At 47.1% G+C, this 18,797-nt stretch overlaps 1 protein-coding gene across 1 annotated transcript in view; it reads left to right on the top strand.

Annotated features, from left to right (window-relative positions):
* ADAM12 (ADAM metallopeptidase domain 12) overlaps positions 1-18,797 on the top strand; it is a 397,161-nt gene that overhangs the window by 266,929 nt on the left and 111,435 nt on the right. The window contains exons 5-6 of the mRNA XM_061404001.1: positions 2,067-2,143; positions 15,373-15,553. Coding sequence (XP_061259985.1) covers positions 2,067-2,143; positions 15,373-15,553 — 258 coding nt within the window. The remainder of the gene's footprint in view (positions 1-2,066; positions 2,144-15,372; positions 15,554-18,797) is intronic.

Genomic DNA, 18,797 nt, shown 5'->3' with positions numbered 1-18,797 from the left:
CTAGTATTCTTGCCTGGGAAATCCCATGGACAGAGAAGCCTGGCAGGCTACAGTCCATGGGGTCACAAAGAGTCAGACACGACTAAGTACACAATGTCATTTTATTCAGCAATGAAAAGGAATGAAGTACCAATACTCATTTCAATGCTACAATGTGAATGGACCTTGATAACATTATGCTAAGTGAAGGAAGTCAAACACAAAAGGCCACATTATGTACAATTCCACTTACATGAAATGAACAGAAGAGGCAGATTCGTAGAGACAGGAAGTAGTTTAGTGGTTGCTGGGGGTGGGGCGTAGTGGAAGTGCCTGCTAATGGGTGCGAGGTTTCTGTGGATGATGAAAATGTTTTGGAATTAGATGTGATGCTGGCACAACATTGTGAAGGCCGTAATGCCCGAAATAGCATGCTTTTAAAAGGGTGATTTTATGGTACGTGAAAGGAATCACAATCCAAAGAGAGAACTTGCTCTGATATCAAAATGTTCCTATAGAAAAATAGGAATGAAAACAGTGTGGTGACGGCTCAGGAATGGACTGAGAGAGGTCTGCCTCAGTGGTCTAGCCCAGAGAACAGAGGCGGAGCCAGATACGTGTGTGGTTATTCAATACACGACAAGGGGACTAAGAAGAGGAACATGGTGGTGAAGGACAGCTGGCTCTTGGTTCATGGGGCAAGTTAGAGTGCAATGTCACACCTACACAAGAAAAAATTCCAATTTAAAGAGCTAATCCTCAGACTATAGAAACAGAAGAAAACAAGAGAGGACATCTGAATAACCTTGAAGAAAGCCATCTAAAGTAATACCCAAGGTGTATCAATTTGACTTTAGGAGAACTGGAAAGTCTGTACAACAAAAGATACCGTGAGTCAGGTAAAAAGACGTTTCTTACAGAGTAACAGGCAAAGTGTCAGTATCCTGAATATGTAAAGGACTTCCAGAATCCACAAGAGAAAGTCCAAAGAACAAGTGCCCTGCAGCACTCCCATCTCCTGCCTTTCAGATGATCCCAAAAGTTTGTCCTCGGTTCATTGACAAAGAGATCATCGTGGCCCCTTTCTCACGGTATCATCAGATTTCCCTGGCCACCCAGTCTCCTCCAGTCCCCTTGCTTAGCACAGTCAAGGTGGTCTTTGGAACGTTGTCTCTATCAGGCAGGACAACGGGACACCCAGCCCTGCCCTGGAAAAGTGAGTCCCTGACCGAAGGAGCTGTGTGCTGAGGCTGAAACTCCAGCGCCCACTTCCCCTGCCCCTTGGAAGACGCAGCCCACTGCTGGGGACCACACACCGGTGGACTTTGGATGCCTTCAATGAGGAGCGCTGAGTGCACTTAGCCAGCCAGCCACTTAATTGGGGCTGCAACGAATCCTTTGTTCAACGATAAAATTAACCTTGATTCCGGACAGGTATCTGTCTTCACTGAGGAGGTGTCCATGCTGTGATTTCTTTTGGCAAGTGACATGATTAAAGAAATTGAATCTTGCAGGCACGTCACCCAGGGATTTTTGCCTCAGAAGACCTTCTTATTTTTCTCTCCTGCTAGGAGAGCCTCTCTGCTCTCAGTTGGGCAATTCATCCAGGAACCCTCTCTGTCTCCTCACCCCGCCTTCCTCCCATCTCCTTTTCTGTTTTCCTAAGTCATAGATTTAGGCCTCACTTTATTGCATTTCACAGTGTGCTTAAATACCCCATACGGTTCCTCGTCTCATTACAAAAGACAATTTACATGAGTGGGAAATGGCAATGGCCGTGTGATTTGTTCAGCTGCTGGACTGTGTCAAACCTTCTGCATCAGGGCTTTCCTGAAGGGTTTCAGAGAGATGAAAATGAAGCCAGGATGCGATTAAAGACCCTCCTGATAATCTCTTAAGCAAATCAGATATTCCTGCCATGGATCCTGGCTGGGTCACGAGGGGCTGGCATGAAACATTAAGACCGCTGGTTCAATATCTTATGCCAAAGGGAATTCCATTGCTGAAAGCAAGGTGGTTGGAGACGGTGGTTTTATTGTGAGTGGGCAGGACGGCATCGTGACTGAGTGGCTGTCTCGTCTTTTCAGGGTCACTGTTATTATCATGGACGTGTGCAAGGCTCTTCCGGATCGGCGGTCAGTCTCAGCACTTGTTCTGGTCTCAGGTAAGTGACCTTGATGGTGACAACTCTGCTCTTAAGCACAGCTACCGCGGACCACCCCCCTTCTCCAGTCGCTCTAAAGGAATACAGCAGTGGGTGGGCCTCGCCTCCACAGGACCCAGGAGTCCTCTTGTGAAAACTTGAAAGCCCCATGCCCCCCACCTCCTCAGGACCACCCAGTCTGTCCCCACTGCAGCCCCCCCACTGCAGTGTGCCTTCCTTGGCTGCCCCTCTTTCAAGGTCATCCTCAGGCCTGTACATTGGCTGCTTTCCAGCATCTAAGGGTTTGCAGACTATCTCTTGTCCATGTGGCTCCATGCTAAACAATTTCTGGTGTTAAAAAAAAAAAAAAAAGGACTTTAGGTATCTGCATTTCAACTGCTTGCTTCATAAAAATGAAAAGGGCCTCTTCTCACTAGGAGACAAAGCAAGCAACTGACTGAGCACAGATGCAGGTGAGCCAAGGACAGGTGTGGCCAAACCAGTGATATTAGCTGCTGCTGCTGCTAAGTCGCTACAGTCATGTCCAACTCTGTGGGACCCCATAGACGGCAACCCACCAGGCTCCCCCATCCCTGGGATTCTCCAGGCAAGAACACTGGAGTGGGTTGCCATTTCCTTCTCCAATGCATGAAAGTGAAAAGTGAAAGTGAATTCGCTCAGTCATGTCTGACTCTTAGCGACCCCATGTGCTGCAGCCCACCAGGCTCCTCCATCCATGGGATTTTCCAGGGAAGAGTACTGGAGTGGGGTGCCATTGCCTTCTCTGGTGGTATTAACTAACTAGGTTTAAATCATGAAGATGAAGGACTGGGTAGACAGAGCATTCTGAGTAATATTTAAATAGGACAGGTCCACCCGCTGTGCTTGGCCTTGCTGCTGCCTCTCTACTCCACATCCTTCATCCCGGGCCCATCCCCCCAAAGGTGCAGGTAACTGTCAGGGCCCCACACAGAGGGGTCCACCTCTCTGACCAGCTTCCCCAGAGGGGCTGAGTCTCAGCGGCCCACCTCCTGTCTCCGGCACCTGGAGATCGTTCCCTCCTGTGGGTACCTGGCACAGACCACAGTTTGGCAGAGGGATCCTGTGACATACTTGTGGCTGGAGTTTCGGGGAAAGTCAGGGGAACAAGTGTTGCGGCATCTGGGGTCAACCACCAAGGCTGGATGGGAAGCCTGACAGAGCTCACTGCGTGGAGATGGTGCTCCGAAGAATGTCAGCTTCCCAGATCTTTGTGCTGTTACTGCAAAAGCAGCAGACCGTGCGTCAACAGAGAAATTCCGGAGTTATGCAGTCAACTCTGTGATCTTGCGAGGGGAGAATCAGACCGGAGACAAAGCTGTGTTCGATCAACTGCTCCCTGGCGGAAGAATCAATTGCAAGGGGGGATACAAAAGCAACTGGAGTAGCACCAGCCTGGGAGAGTTTGAGAAAGAAAATAGGGATTAAAAATCAAGTGAAATATGGTGTGACCCCAGAATACATTCAGAGCTAGGAATGTGGAGGAAAAGTCGAGAGTCCTGGGGGACGCATTAATTAGAGCCCAGCAGATTACAGTCCTGCAGAGAAGGAACATCCTGCTTTGCTTCAAAAAGGGCTGATCAAAAGATGGGCAGGCAGGGAGAGCTCCGTCCTGGAAGAGAGAAGAGAGGGAGGAAGCAAACAAGTCATCCTTCTTCACTTGAGTCTCGAAGGGGGACAGATAAGGAGAGAGAAAGGCCTGGAGATCCCAGTAGACAGGGGGATTAAAGAGGAAACAGCTCTTTAATGGAGGGAATGAAGTCCAACGTGGAAAATAGGTCATAACAACGAGCTCAGCCATGGAGCTTATCCTTCCTTTGAAAGGATTCCAAGTCAAACGGGAAGTTCAGGCCGTAAGTTAGTTTTGTACCGTATCGTATGTCTCCCCAAGATGCCCTGCCCTCCTTAGCACGGTTTCAGCGCAGTGTTCCTGGTTCTCCTGGTCTCTCTCTTGTTTGCACTCGCTGCTGCATGCCTCATCCCCTGCTCCCGAGGCCCTAGCCCAGGAGTATCCCCATGACCAACGGATGCTCCACAGCACTGTCGGGCACAAGTAGCAAACTGTTCCAATGGTGGGGAGAGGATGCTGCCCTCGCCCCCGAGAGAAGCTCAGCGGCTGTGTTTTGTGATGGAACAGATGTCCAGCCCTGACTCCCTCCCACTGGAGCATCCACACAGCCATGTCCCTGTGTCCTGATTTGATTCACAGACACCACCCTGGCCAGAGAGAGCGTGAGATCCTGGAGGGAAGCAACTGTCTCTCGCCATGTCTCCTTGTTCTCTCGCTCCCCGCCTCTCAGTTCCTGCTCAGAAATCTGGTACAAGGAGTCTCGGGGGCTCAGAGTCTTCCCATCCCCTGTAGGCAGGATGGTTAAAATTAGGCTTCATTTCTTAAGGAACCACCTTTTTGCTTGAACAGACGTAAGGAAAAGTATTCACAAGATAGGTGAGGAGGCTGGTAGAGCTGTAAACCAGGCATTTGTTGTAATGACAGTTGCATTTTTAAGTGGGGTTTACAATACCTGAGCATAGATATGCACACGCTCACAAAATGATTACTTTCATTATAATGGTTATTTCTGATCCCACGGACCATAGCACTAGTCAACTCTATCTTTTGAAAAATAAGTTGATGGACTATTTTTCAATAGTGTTGGGAGGCAAGAAGTATTCCTGCATTTTGTGTTATAGTCGATTTCATTATATAAAATTTAGTGCAGTAAACTTTATATTACATACCTAAAATACATACAAAACATTAAATGAACACAGCAATGTGTGCACTTATTCAATTAGCAAATAAGCTCACATCTGAGTATTTTTGTTTAATTGAATTTTTGAAACTATCTCATGCTGCCTCCCACATCTAAGATGTGCTGAGAGCCTATTGTATAGTCAAAGCTATGCTTTTCCCAGGAGTCATGTATGGATGAGAGAGTTGGACCATAAAGAAGGCTGAGTGCCAAAAAATTGATGCTTTTGAACTGTGGTGCTGGACAAGACTCTTGAGAGTCCCTTGGACAGCAAGGAGATCAAACCAGTCAGTGCTAAAGGAAATCAGTCTTAAATATTCATTGGAAGGATTGACACTGAAGCTAAAGCTCCAATATTTTGGCCACCTGATGTGAAGAGCCGACTCATTAAAAAGACCCTGATGCTGGAGAAGATTGAAGGCAGGAGGAGAAGGGGACGACAGAGGATGAGATGGTTGGATGGCATCACCGACTTGATGGACATGAGTTTGAGTAAACTCCAGGAGATGGTGATGGACAGGGAGGCCTGGTGTGCTGCAGTCCATGGGGTTGCAAAGAGTCGGACACGACTGAGCGACTGAACAACAACTAAATTGAATTGATCCCTTTGAAGAAGTCGACCAGAAATCTCAGTTGAGAAAGTGAACAAAGGATCTTAAGAAGAAAGCAAGATGGAGGGAGCAAGACTAGAGCTGGGAAATGAGGCTCAGCCCTCCTGCAGGACCAGGAGTGAAGGGTTGCTGTGGGGTGAAGATGCTGTGGGGTCGCTGGCCTCCCTGGTACCTCGAAGCCAGACTTGAGTGCTTGCCAATGCAGGTGGATGTGGGTTCTCCAGGTCTCACAGCTCAACCTAAATGACCCAGGCCACAGTGGTCTAAGGGGCTGAAAAGTCAGGCACGTGGAGATGGCCTTGCCTGTGCTGTCCTATCTGCTAGAAAGGCAGGGCCCTGGGCCCACCCTGGTACTGCCTAGAACCTGGCACATTATAAATGCTCAGTAAATGCTGGTGGAATCAATGTGCTGTCCCCAGGCCATCAGGAGGGCAGTGAAATTTAATTCTAGCCAGTCCAAAGTTTATTTAAAAAAAAAAAATCTTCAAAGCGTAGTAGATCATATTAAGAAAGAAATTAGATTAGAGTGGAAGTGAAGTGAATTTGACCTTGACCTCTGTTCTGTGACCTTCTGCTCCTGTAGCTTCTATTCGTCTGGGCTACACTGGCCTCCCTTCACCCCGCAGGCCACACCCTCCCTGCCCAGGGCTCTTCTGCTCCAGTCACCTTCTTCCCATGGAGACACTCATTCCGTCATCCTGTGTAAACATCTGTGGGGGGCCACAGCTGGGCTCGGAGCCCATCCACACCATCTCCAAGGCTGCTCTGGTCCCCACCCTGCAGGACCCCAAGGTCAAGTCCCAATTCTCCCAGGCCCCACTCTCATTCAAAGCGTGGAAGGTCCAAATCCCAACTCCTCCATCCCCAGACGGGCTCCCCTCCTGAACTCTTTTCCATTACAGATCCAGCCCATCCCAGGCTCCTAAGTGTGGCGCCTGGGGGTCTCTGAATACCTCCCGCAGGGCCCCAGACCCTGTCTGTGTTCCCTAACCCCCGCTTACAGTATCCCCCCTTCCCCATTTCCCCACCACCACCCCTGAGCAGCCCTCCCACCCAGGTTTTTAAATTGCCTCCCACCCACACTTCCTGCCTCCACCCTTCCCTTCACGACCATCTTGCACATTCCAGAAGGTCGTGTTTCAAAAACACTGCTTGATCATCTAAGTCCCGCCATCCTCTGCACTCCAAACCACACAGCTCCATAAGCTGTACACATCAGAGCCTCTTTTTCACTCCAATGCTTGTTCAACAGTGTTTCCACAGGCGTTTATCCATCACCTCCTCACATGCCATCCCTGCCCAGCCAGACATCATTTTAATGTAACAAAGTCAGGGCCACGAAGTAGGTCACACAGAACCACACAAGAAACTCAGCAGAGGGGCCTAGGGAACCATGCAGGAAGGGATGGTGGGCGTGGACCTCACAGGTTTTGGGTCAGCCTGGAAGCCTCTGCCCGAGGGCTGCCCCGGACGGTGGAAGCCTCTGCCGGGAGATGTAGCCCTAAGGCAGCTGGCATCCTACGGGCCAGAGGGTGGGGGTCACCACTGGTTACAAGAGAAGGAGCCTGTGGATTTGATTGAGGCCCGGACGGAGGTGGGGAAGGCAGAGGAAGAGGGGCCAGCAGGAGCCAGGTCCTGGGGGCTGGAGGTTGGAGATGCCTAGAAGAGTCGGCATCGTCATCTGCACGAAGTGTGTGCAGTGCAGGAAGTGATGTGGCCACAGGGGCAGCCTGCGGGCTACAGCCAAGGTCAGCGCCTTGCCCATGGCTGATCACTGTCCGGGTCCCATGCCCACCCCCCTTCTGTGGGCCCTGCTGTCCATCCACATATGTCTCTCTTTCATTCACTGTATTCTGAGCGTGCTCAGACCTTTGTTTCACCTGCTCTCCTACTCCTTCAACCCCTCACCTGGTTCCCGAGCTGCCTCGCATCTCCAGGTCCTCCCCAGAGCTCCCTTCAAGGCCCCCCGTTTCCCACAGGCCGTTTATCAACCATGCTGGGCTGACTGCCGGCCTGTGGGCAGCTCGGAGTTGCTCTGGCATTTTACACTTGGAAGTCAGTGGTGCCCACCCTGGCACAAGCCCTCAGGGACATAGGAGAGGGGCTGACCATCCAGAGTGGCCAAGGACAGGGAGCAGGCTGGGGAGCCAGGTCCAGCCGTGGGCCATGTTGTTTTCCTAGGCCTGCTTTAACACAGGACCACACACTGGAGGGCTTAAAGCACTAGCAGGGTCTCCTCTCGTGGTGCCGGAAGCCAGAAGTCTGAATCAAGGTGCTGGCAGGGTTAGCTCCTTCTGCAGGCTCTGCGGGAGAATCCGTCCATGCCTGGCTCCTGGCCGTCCTCAGCATTCCTAGGCTTGTGGCCGCATCTCTGCCGTCTCTGCCTCTGTCCATGTGACCTTCATCCCTGGGTCCCTGTGCTTCTCATTTTTCCATCTCTTATGAGGACACACATCACTGAATTTAGGTTCTACCCTAAGTCCAGAATAATCTCATCTTGAGATCCTGAAACTTATCACATTTGCAAAATTCAAGAGCCAGGGAAGCTGAGCAGTGACTGCTAATGGAACAGGGTTTGCTTCGAGGGTGATGAGAGTGTTCAGGGGTAGACAGGGATGCTGTTTGTACGACTCAGTGAATATACTAAAACCCAGGGGATTGCATGCTTTAAAGAGGAAGCTTAATGGTTGGTGAATTAGTTCTCAATATAGCTGTTATTTTTAAAAGGAGCCTGGCTCGGGGTAGCCATCAATCATAGCTGCTATTTTTATTATCGATGTGCCAGCAAGAGGTATTCTTAAAATCTTTTATGACAGCTTGTTTTACCTCTTTGGTCATGTCTCCCAAACCTGGTTATAAATTACATTTGAAGCAGGAACCACAGGTGAGACGTCTTTATGGGTACCACGGGAGACGGCCCGGCATAGTAGGGGATAATGAGTATTTGTTTTGATTGCACATGAGTATTTCACATGGAAATTATTTGTTGAAATTAAGCCCAGGGACTTCCCTGGGAGTCCAGTGGTTAAGACTCTCTACTTCCCATGCAGACGGCACGGTTCAATCCCTGGTGGGGGAATGAAGATTCCCACGTGCCATGTGGCACAGCCAAAAAATGTTTTTAAAAACTCTGATGATACTAATGGGTTCACTAGTATCACTGCTGCTATCCCTATGTTTCAAACACAAATGGGCTGGGATATTATTTTTACCCATGAGCTCCTCCCATAAAGGAACTGAAATTGAATTTCATGCCAACTCATGATTGACAGCACATTATGTGTGTGCACCAGTGCGTGCTTAGTCATGTCTGACTCTTTGCTACCCCATACACTGTAGCCCACCAGGCTCCTCTGTCCACGGGATTTCCCAGGCAAGAATACTAGAATGGCTTTCCATTTCCTACTCCAGAGGACTTCCCAACCTAGGGATCAAACCTGTGTCCCTTGTGTCTCCTGCATCTGCAGGCAGATTCTTTACCACTGAGACTGCTGGGAAGTCCTGGCCACACAGTGTTGAGCCTAAAAGTCTTTTTTCAAGAAAATTCAGTTAGCAGCTGAACATGGAAGTAGCCAGATTAATTCATATTTTTGAATCATCGTCTTATTACAGGTTGTCAAAATCCATGTGCCGTATCCTGTTTGCCTGGGAGTGGTATGAAAAATCATAGTAAGAACAGCACCATTAAGCTGTGTTACTGCCTGATGCACCATTGCTTTGGAGATTAAAAACTGAATTTTAAGAAGAACAAAACTTATCTTGAGGAAGTACAGGTCCCCTGGGTTATCACTTTGAAAGCTAACAGAATCAACTTAAAATTTTAATAGATTTCTCTTTGTTTCCTCTGAAAGAAAAACAGTAGGATTCCAACATTTAAAATAAGGCTGGCTGTTTTCAGAGCAGTAACTCCATTTCTCTGGCCCTTTGCCTTTTGACCTCTGCCCTCCATCAAGGCCAGCCCTGTTCTGGTCTCCACATCCCTCTTGAAACAGCGCCAGCAGGAGGCAGGCAGGAGAGTGTGGGAGCTGACCACCTCAAGGTTCAGATACATGGGTCAAGATTGGGTCCCACCTGTATCTCCAGCTACCTGTGTGGCCTTGACAGTGGGGAAAATGACCAGGTGTATCCTAGGCAGGGTGCCATGAGGGGTGGCCGTCCTCACCCTCAACCACCCCCTCTCCTCTGCTCTCCTCCATTCACCACCTCTGACTGCCCTAGAAGGTGGCCTTGCTGCTGCTGCTGCTGCTGCTGCTGCAGCTAAGTCGCTTCAGTCATGTCCGACTCTGTGCAACCCCATAGACGGCAGCCCACCAGGCTCCCCCGTCCCTGGGATTCTCCAGGCAAGAACACTGGAGTGAGTTGCCATTTCCTTCTCCAAGGCATGAAAGTGAGAAGTGAAAGTGAAGTCACTCAGTCATGTCCGACTCTTCACGACCCCATGGACTGCAACCCACCAGGCTCCTCTGTCCATGGGATTTTCCAGGCAAGAGTACTGGAGTGGGGTGCCATTGCCTTCTCCAGAAGGTGGCCTTACCCTCCCCATAAGGGCTGGTCTAGTGTTCCCCTCTGCCTCCTAATATCCCCAGGGAGAAGATACCCACACTCTTCATCTCTCCCAGACACTGCAAATTGACTTTGAAGCTTTCCCCCTTCTCTACCAGTGGGAAAAGAGCCTCACTTTCGAAGTCTGCTGGATTTAAATCCCTCACTCTGAGATACTTCCAACTCCAAGTTTACAACGAACTACCTATGACATACAACTTAAATCACATCTGCTTATCTAGCCTGGGGCCAGAAAGGGCTGTGAGAACATCAAATTTTAAATCTCAGAAACCCTGAATCCTTGAATTTTGTGTCCACTGTGGTTTCCAGCAATCTCTAGAGCTAAGTGATTAATTATACACAAGACAGGCCAAAGCAATTATTTAATTAAGATGTATTCTAGGCTGCCAATGGTTTGCAGCAAAGGGAAAGACTTCACCCCAGTTTCTCAACATCTGGCCCTTGGATGACTTAAAAGATAAAAGGAGATACCAGAACAATTTTATGACTGAATAACAATTTCTAGAAATTTTCCATTAAGTAGAAAAACTTCTTCAGTCATATGCTTCTCATGATTAGAACTTGGTGACATGTTTTACTGTAAGTTTTAAGCTTATTGAAATTCAATGCAAAATAGAAAATGTTGCAATACAAGATGAAATGTTGGTGTCATTTTCTTTTGGGGGCTGGAAAGTCAGTTTTCTAGCCAATCTCTCTTTTCCCTCCAAGTGTATTATTCATTTTCCACTTTGCCCTGGCCTCTTTTTTAAAAGAGCTTTTTCTTAATTGAGGCTTTTACAAAATCAACTTTAATAAACAGAAATCTCCTACTACCCATTCTTAACTTAGGAATCTAAGTTTTAGTTCATAAAGAACTTTTCAAAGAAAGAAAAAAAAAAATGCAAGCCTCCCCAGAGTTGATGACCAGAGCCGTGTCTGTATGGTCTGCTTTGAGATTCCTGAAGACGCTAGTTGGAGGGGGTGGGGGAGTATAAGAGAACACCTCTGTGCAAGGACTTTCTGTCGACCTGTGGGATTCGAAATAAGCCGAAACGTCCTCAGTTACTCCAGTTTCCCCGTCTCTGAGCAGCTATGCCCCCAGTGTTGGTAACACGCAGCTTCACTCCCCAGTGTTTCCCAAGTGCCCCGTGTATCCCAGTGCCATCATTTCAGGTAGACTGTGATCATCCTGAACATGACTGTGCTGTTCCTTCCACTGCTTCTGAGACTTCACAAAACAGGACCCGTGGAGTAAGCCAGTTGAATAATAATGAACTGATTGGTATGTGTGTGGGGGTTCACCAGTTGTATTCAAAATAAATATTTGCCTAATTCATACCTTCTCTTTTTATGCCATTTGAGTATTAGAATACAGTCATTCCATTAAAATATAAGAACGATTAAATGGTCACTTGTAAGTAGGTCATCACTAAATGCAGGATGAGTGAATGGCTGAACAAATAAAGGAGCAATCGTGGGAGACATTTTCCAATCTCTTTCCTTTGGGAACAAGCTCAGGTTATCTGAAAGAAACTGATGGAGCACCTGACTTTTTCAGCTGTTACTTAAAGACTAAGCTATTTCTCAAATCCTTGGGTTCAGGCTATATAAATCACATGTGAGAACTGACTCCCTAAACTTGGAGTCCATGGACCACATCCATGGTTTTGAATCTCCTTAAATTTTCTGCAAAATATTATGGATCTATGTATATGTGATGGAGAAGGCAATGGCACCCCACTCCAGTACTCTTGCCTGGAAAATCCCATGGACGGAGGAGCCTGGTAGGCTGCAGTCCATGGAGTCGCTAAGAGTCAGACACGACTGAGCGACTTCACTTTCACTTTTCACTTTCCTGCATTGGAGAAGGAAATGGCAACCCACTCCAGTGTTCTTGCCTGGAGAATCCCAGGGACGGGGAGTCTGGTGGGCTGCCGTCTATGGGGTCGCACAGAGTCGGACATGACCGAAGCGACTTAGCTGCAGCAGCAGCATGTATGTGTGAATTCTCCTGGGGAGAGTGTAAGGAGATTCATGTCTCAAAAAAGGTTAAGAGTCAGTGTGTTTCAAGTGTCTATTTACAATCAGATGAATTTTCCATGAAAATTGTGTTCATTTATGATTGTGGTCAACATGATTGGTAACAGAAGTTGCTAGATGTGTGGGAACTCTCAGAGCTGCCAGTTTACTGTTACCCAAATTTCCATTTCTCCAAAAAAACTCATTTCAACATCAGGAAGAGCCTGTTTAAAGAATTTCCTGTTCCACATTGGAAAGAGAAAGTCAAAAACCAACCTGTAGGCTGATGTTCCCCCATCACTTAAAGGAAGCTGACATGGCTCACTTCCAAGAAGTAGGACACAGCCTTAGTGACAGATTTTCTCTTCTTGGGGTCCAAGATCACTGCAGACGGTAACTGCAGCCATGAAATTAGAAGATGTTTGCTCCTTGGAAGAAAAGCTATGACAAACCTAGACGGTGTATTAAAAAGCAGAGACATCACTTTGCCAACAAAGGTCCCCATAGTCCAGTAGTCATGTACAGATGTGAAAGTTGGACCATAAAGAATACTGAGCACTGAAGAACTAATACTTTCAAACTGTGGTGCTGGTGAAGACTCTTGAGAGTCCCTTGGACAACAAGGAAATCAAACCAGTCAATCCTAAAGGAAAGCAACCCTAAATATTCATTAGAAGGGCTGACACTGAAGCTGAAGCTCCAGTAAGTTGTCCACTTGATGTGAACAGCTGATTCATTGGAAAAGACCCTAATGCTGGTAAAGATTGAAGATTGAAAGCAAAAGGAAAAGAGGGTGGCAGAGGATGAGGTGGTTGGATGGCATCACCAATTCAATGAACATGAACTTGAGCAAACTCTAGGAGATTGTGAGGGACAGGGAGGCCTGGCATGCTGCAGTCCTTGGGGTCACGAAGACTTGGCTTAGTGACTGAACAACAGCAGGGACACAGCCTCAGCTCTGTCCTTCTCCAGAAGGTCACACATGCCTTGGGGTCCATGAGCTAATGCCACCTTCTGTCTCTGCAAGTTAAAATATTTAGCATATATGTCTATTTTTTAAAAGAATTTATGCATTTAGGGACCTCCTTGGTGGTCCAGTTGTTAAGACTCTGTGCTGTCACTCCAGGGGGCTCAGGTTCAATCCCTGGTCAGAGAACTAAGGTATTGCACAGCCCAAATAAATAAATAAAGTAAAATAGTTTTTTAAAAAGAATTTATATTTTTATTCCCAAATGTAAATGTTAGCACAAAGGGTTCTTTCTTCATTATCGTCACTCCTAAAGAAGCATGCATTGCAGGCAGACGCTTTACCCTCTGAGCCACCAGAGAAGCCCATAAGAAGCACAGTTATCTTATTAATGCTATGTTTTGTACCACGGAGCCACAGATGGCCAGGATAGGGAGAGACATGTGGACAAAGCACAGGATCTTCCTGAAATGGTCAGCCTTTGAATGGGTATATTAACAGAAGCCTCATCCTTGGGTCTGCCCTTGTCAATAACAAAGAGCTGCTGCTGCTGCTGCTGCTGCTGCTGCTGCTGCTGTGGCTAAGTCACTTCAGTCATGTCCGACTCTGTGCAACCCCATAGACTGCAGCCCACTAGGCTCCTCTGTCCCTGGGATTCTCCAGGCAAGAGTACTGGAGTGGGTTGCCATTGCCTTCTCCAATGCATGAAAGTGAAAAGTGAAAGTGAAGTCGCTCAGTCCTGCTCGACTCTTAGCAACTCCATGGACTGCAGCCTACCAGGCTCCTCCATCCATGGGATTTTCCAGGCAAGAGTACTGGAGTGGGTTGCCTTTGCCTTCTCCAAACAAAGAGCTACTGCCATGCAAGTCCTGCAACACAGCCAGGAAATGGCAGAGCTGGAACTCAAACCACATCATTGGATTCGAAGGCCTCCTTCTTGGTCTCGGTGCTGAGGCATTCTTCAGGCCTCTAAAGAGCTGTATACCTTTAGCCCAAACAGACCCAGATGCAGACCTCAGCTCTTCGAGAGAAACGGTTATGTTGCTTTGTGCACTTACGTTACATTGGTTCCTTTATTCATACATTGCCCACAAATTAAATAAGCAAAGTACCCAAGAAAGCATCCTTTTTAAAACTCTTTTTTTCACTGAAGTATAGTTGGCTTACAATGTTGCATTCGTTTCTTGTGTCCAGCAAAGTGATTCCCCTTTATGTGTATAACAGACTCTTTTCCATTAGAGGTTATTACAAGATAATGAATATAGTTCCTTCTGCTATACAGTAGGACCTAGTTGTTATCGATGCTATATATAGTAGTTTGTATCTGTTCATCTCAAACTCCTAATTTATCCCTCACCCTCCTTTGGTCTTCCCTGGTGGCTCAGAATGGTAAAGCGTCTGTCTGCAATGCAAGAGACCCAGGCTCGATCCCTGGGTTGGGAAGGTCCACTGGAGAAGGAAATGGCAGCCCACTCCAGTATTCTTGCCTGGAAAATCCCATGGACGGCGGAGCCTGGTAGGCTACCGTCCCTGGGGTCGAAAAGAGTCAGACACAACTGAGTGACTATAATCTAATCTAATCTCCTTTGGTAACCATGTGTGTTAGTTACTCAGTCATGTCCAACTCTACGATCCCATGAACTGCAGCTCAACAGGCTCCTCTGTCTATGAAATTCTCCAAGCAAGAATACTAGAGTGGGCAGCCATTCCCTTCTCCAAGGGATCTTCCCAACCAAGGAATTGAATCCAGGTCTCCTACATTGCAGACAAATTCCTTACTATCTGAGCTACCAAGGAAGCCCAACAATAAGTTTTTTTAAAAAAGCTTAAGTTTATATTCAAACTTATATCAGAATCCTTTCAACTATTTAGGAAATTTTGTTGATCAGAATGAATAATTCAGATGTAGGAATTTTCCTTAAAAAAAAAATAATAAAGATTTCCCTTCGGAATCATGTCTGCTAATTTAGATCTAATTACTCTCTAAGCAGATGAAACATCTTTTGTCTCAACTCTTCTTCCCAGCAATGTATCCTCGAGAAGTAAAAAACAAATGAAAGGCATGAAGACTAAACAGTCTATTCTTTACCATAAAACATTTGAAACAAAAACTTCTCAGACTTGTCTTCCAAAATATTTGCAAAAATAAGTCAATGCAAGCATATGGCACAGAAATGCCCTTTCCAATTCAGACCCAGGATATATAAATAAATTGGTATTTCTTTTTTTATACTCTCTGTCATTAAGAACTGGGTTTTAGCCATAAACAAGAAGCTGCCCTTAAAAGTTACGTAATTTTTCTTCTTTCTTTTTCAACAGGGGACTCATTACATTTGAAAATAACACCTATATTTTGGAGCCAATGAAAAATGCAACCAACAGATACAAACTCTTCCCAGTGGAAAACTTGCCGGGCACCTGGGGATCATGTGGATCAAATACGTCGGGCCTCACTCTGCACGACAGGCTTCCACTGGCCTCCCAGACCCAGACAAGAAGGGTAGGAGGAAACCCCACATTACATCTCTGGAGACGGTGGGGGGCGCGGGGGCTCCAACTAGGGACACCCACCACTAGGCCATCTGGAGAAATTCTACCGTTTGTGTCTGAGGGATGGAGTCAACTACTTTATCTAGAGGTGGCTGATATGAGGTGGGCAGAACATAATCAGACACTGAAAACTCCGTCATTGTATTGCAAACGTCAGGGTCAGACTCACTGACCTGTGCTGGGTAGAGTTGGGCTCAGAAGGCTCAAAATCACCGTTCACTGTCTCTGATGATAACCTCCTGGGCTTGGCCCAGAAGTCTGCCCCTCCCTTACACCCCTCCGTGGTACACAGGCCTGGACCAGACCCTCTGCACCCTCGGGCAGCCCTCCTTCTACGGGAGGAGAAAGACAATATGGAGGTTTCTCCACAGCCAATCTGTTTTATATTAGGATCTTCTTTAGAATTCGGGAAGAATTCCCTGCCATTGCCCACTCTCCTGCCCTGGGTGAACTAGGGCTTGGTCCAGCAGTGTGGCTGAAAATGTGTGATGTTTACCCCTAGTCCAGATGCCATGGGGCGTCTGGGCATCCCACTTCTCCCCCTAGGTGTCTGCTCTCTGGCCACCCAGCCCTGGGTCTGCTCATCACAGGTCTTCCCTTCTGCGGCAGGGCTGGAGACAGAGGTTGCCCAATGCAGTTAGGAGCGCAATCTGCCTCCGGGCTAAGAGGTCACCGCTGGTGCAGCACCAGGGAACCTCCACCCTGAATGGCTGCCTGACCCTTTCACATCAGTGACCCAGGGGCTCCACAGACCACAACCGAACTCACAAAAAGGAAAAGGGTAGCACCATCTGGCTAGAGGCCCCGAATTCAAAGGAGCACAACCTGACAGGAAGCGATCAGTGATTTACTGATTTCTCATCTCTGTCTTTCCCCTTCCTCTGTCGACAAGAAACCCAGAATCCGTTCATATGATATCACTTGTGCTTACATTTGATAAGCACAACTTATCACTTGACAATTAACACTCTTTGTCTCCTCTGACTTTGACAAGTTTTCAGAGTTCCACTTAACACCCTTCATCTTACCTGACTTTGAGGGTTATACTGCTTCCCACTCAAAGCTTTATGAAAATTGTGCCTCTTTGTATTCCTAATCATTTTTCTCCAAACAGTAAATGTTATCCTAAACGATTTCTCCTTCTTAAAAATTTCCTGTTGGCTGTGGCTAGGTGGTGTTCCCCTAACCTGCTCTTAACTGAACCACTTCAGGACTTTTCATTTTAATTTTGCATTCATTCTTTCCGTTCTGATTCTGCCCGTGTGACCCAAACTTCCTCTCTTTGTTAATATACTCCCAAGGGTTTCTACAGCTGGTGCTTGCAGCCTCGTTTTTCCTTGTTCTTCCCCATCACCCTGTGTCAGGCACTATGGCTGACCTTGACATTGACTCTCAGCAGGGGAGCGAAGATCTCAACCTCCAGGAATAGGGCTTGACAAGTACCCGCATCACCAGCAGAAGCAGCTCCAGAGAATCTCCCTTCTCCTCCCCCCACCCCTTTTAGAGGGACAGAGTTAAGAGATGGAGTCCCAGAGACCAGCCTCTGTGCTCCCAGGGCATGTTTGCTTTACGTTTCAAAGGCTCTCGCCTTTGATTCCAGACCTCAGATAAGATGGGATGGGACCATAGCCTTCACAGTCATAAACAAATAGAATATTTGCATTTTGTTTTGGAGGCGCCTTGCTTTGAGTACCTCATTGAACATACGTTATCCACCTTGTGAGATTTATAACTTGACAGTTTAAGCAGCACTCGGATATGTTTGCCATTTCATTTAGAAGTGCATGCCTGGTCGGTCCTGGCCAGCCATATTTTAATTCTTTAACTAAGCTTACAGCTGCCTAGACCTGTGATTGGCCCAGTAATTTCCAATCATTTTGACTTGTAGAGAGATGGAGAAAACCTGAATAACAATGGTGTTTTGTTAATAATGCATATGGAAGCATAAATGAACCTTTAAATCAAAAGGGGGGACTATCGTTTGCACTTAGACGCGACTCTCAGTGTTTCTGTCTAGAAAATGCTGTGATTGTTTTTACGGAAGGGAACATGTCCTTGACAGAAAGCACATCTGTATCATGAAAACAATACCAAAAATAATTTTCAAATAAGTGGAATATGTGAGAATTGGAATTGTATACGAGACCATTTGGTAAACATGAAAGGAAAGTACTCGAGTTCCGTGCTGCTTGCCTGCCAGACTTAACGCTGCCTTTATCTTATACTCAAAAATCAATGTAACTTCGGCTAATTCCTCTGGTTTATGCACTGCAGCAAATGCATTTGCGTTTTCCTAGCTCTGTTCTGCCCCTACTAAATGTTAACTATTGCAAAGATGGGCTTGCAGGCTGAAATTTTTCTGCAGATGTGTGTGTTTTTCTTCAAGGAGCAGCGGGAATAAATCTGCACTCAGGGTATGCACCGGCTATAATATCAGCTTGAGCTATTGTTTGTCATTTTTACAAGGCTCTCTGTTAGATTTTAGTGAGAACCCAAGTTGCTTCCGGAAGGGTGCCTGCAGCCAGGGGCCTTCCTTGCCAGTTCCATCCTCTGCAGGTTTTTACGCCCAACCCGCAGAGCCCCGGCCATTCAGCCCTGCTGGGACTTCGCCCTCCCCCTCCACCAGCTGGTCATTCAAAAATGCAAACGAATTTTAACACAAGCCTGAGCAGTCTCTAAGGAAGGTAAAGGCTGTAAATCTGCTACTGGAGCAAATCACAGAATACATCCTGAAGGCAGATGTAAATCATTGTTGAATTATCCTCCCTGGGGATTATCTGTGCGATTGTTCCCCTCCACTAGTATGGATCATTGTGAGTCACATGTAGAAGTCATTGCCTTCTTTCTCTAAAAAAGCAACGTGCACTTGGTCTATTGAGTACAAATAGCACAGCCTGTCAGGGAGACCCTGTGGGGTTTCCTCAAACGCCGCCAATCTGAAATGGACCAGGGCTGTTGCTCTAGGTCTTCTAGACAGGCTGCTGTACTGGTTTAATAGAAGCCATGGTAGTGGTGGTCGTGGGGGTGGTATTAACAGCAGAATCGATTATCTGTGAGTGAGTGAAGTCGCTCAGTCATGTCCGACTCTTTGCAACCCCATGGACTGTAGCCTACCAGGCTCCTCTGTCCATGGGATTCTCCAGGCAATAGTCTTGGAGTGGATTGCCATTTCCTTCTCCGGGGATCTTCCCAAC

The sequence above is a fragment of the Bos javanicus genome, chromosome 26 (genome assembly GCF_032452875.1).
Source record: "Bos javanicus breed banteng chromosome 26, ARS-OSU_banteng_1.0, whole genome shotgun sequence".
Classification (NCBI taxonomy): Eukaryota; Metazoa; Chordata; class Mammalia; order Artiodactyla; family Bovidae; genus Bos; species Bos javanicus.
The sequence above is the reverse complement of the archived record's forward strand: the minus strand, read 5'-3'. Positions and strand labels throughout refer to the sequence as shown.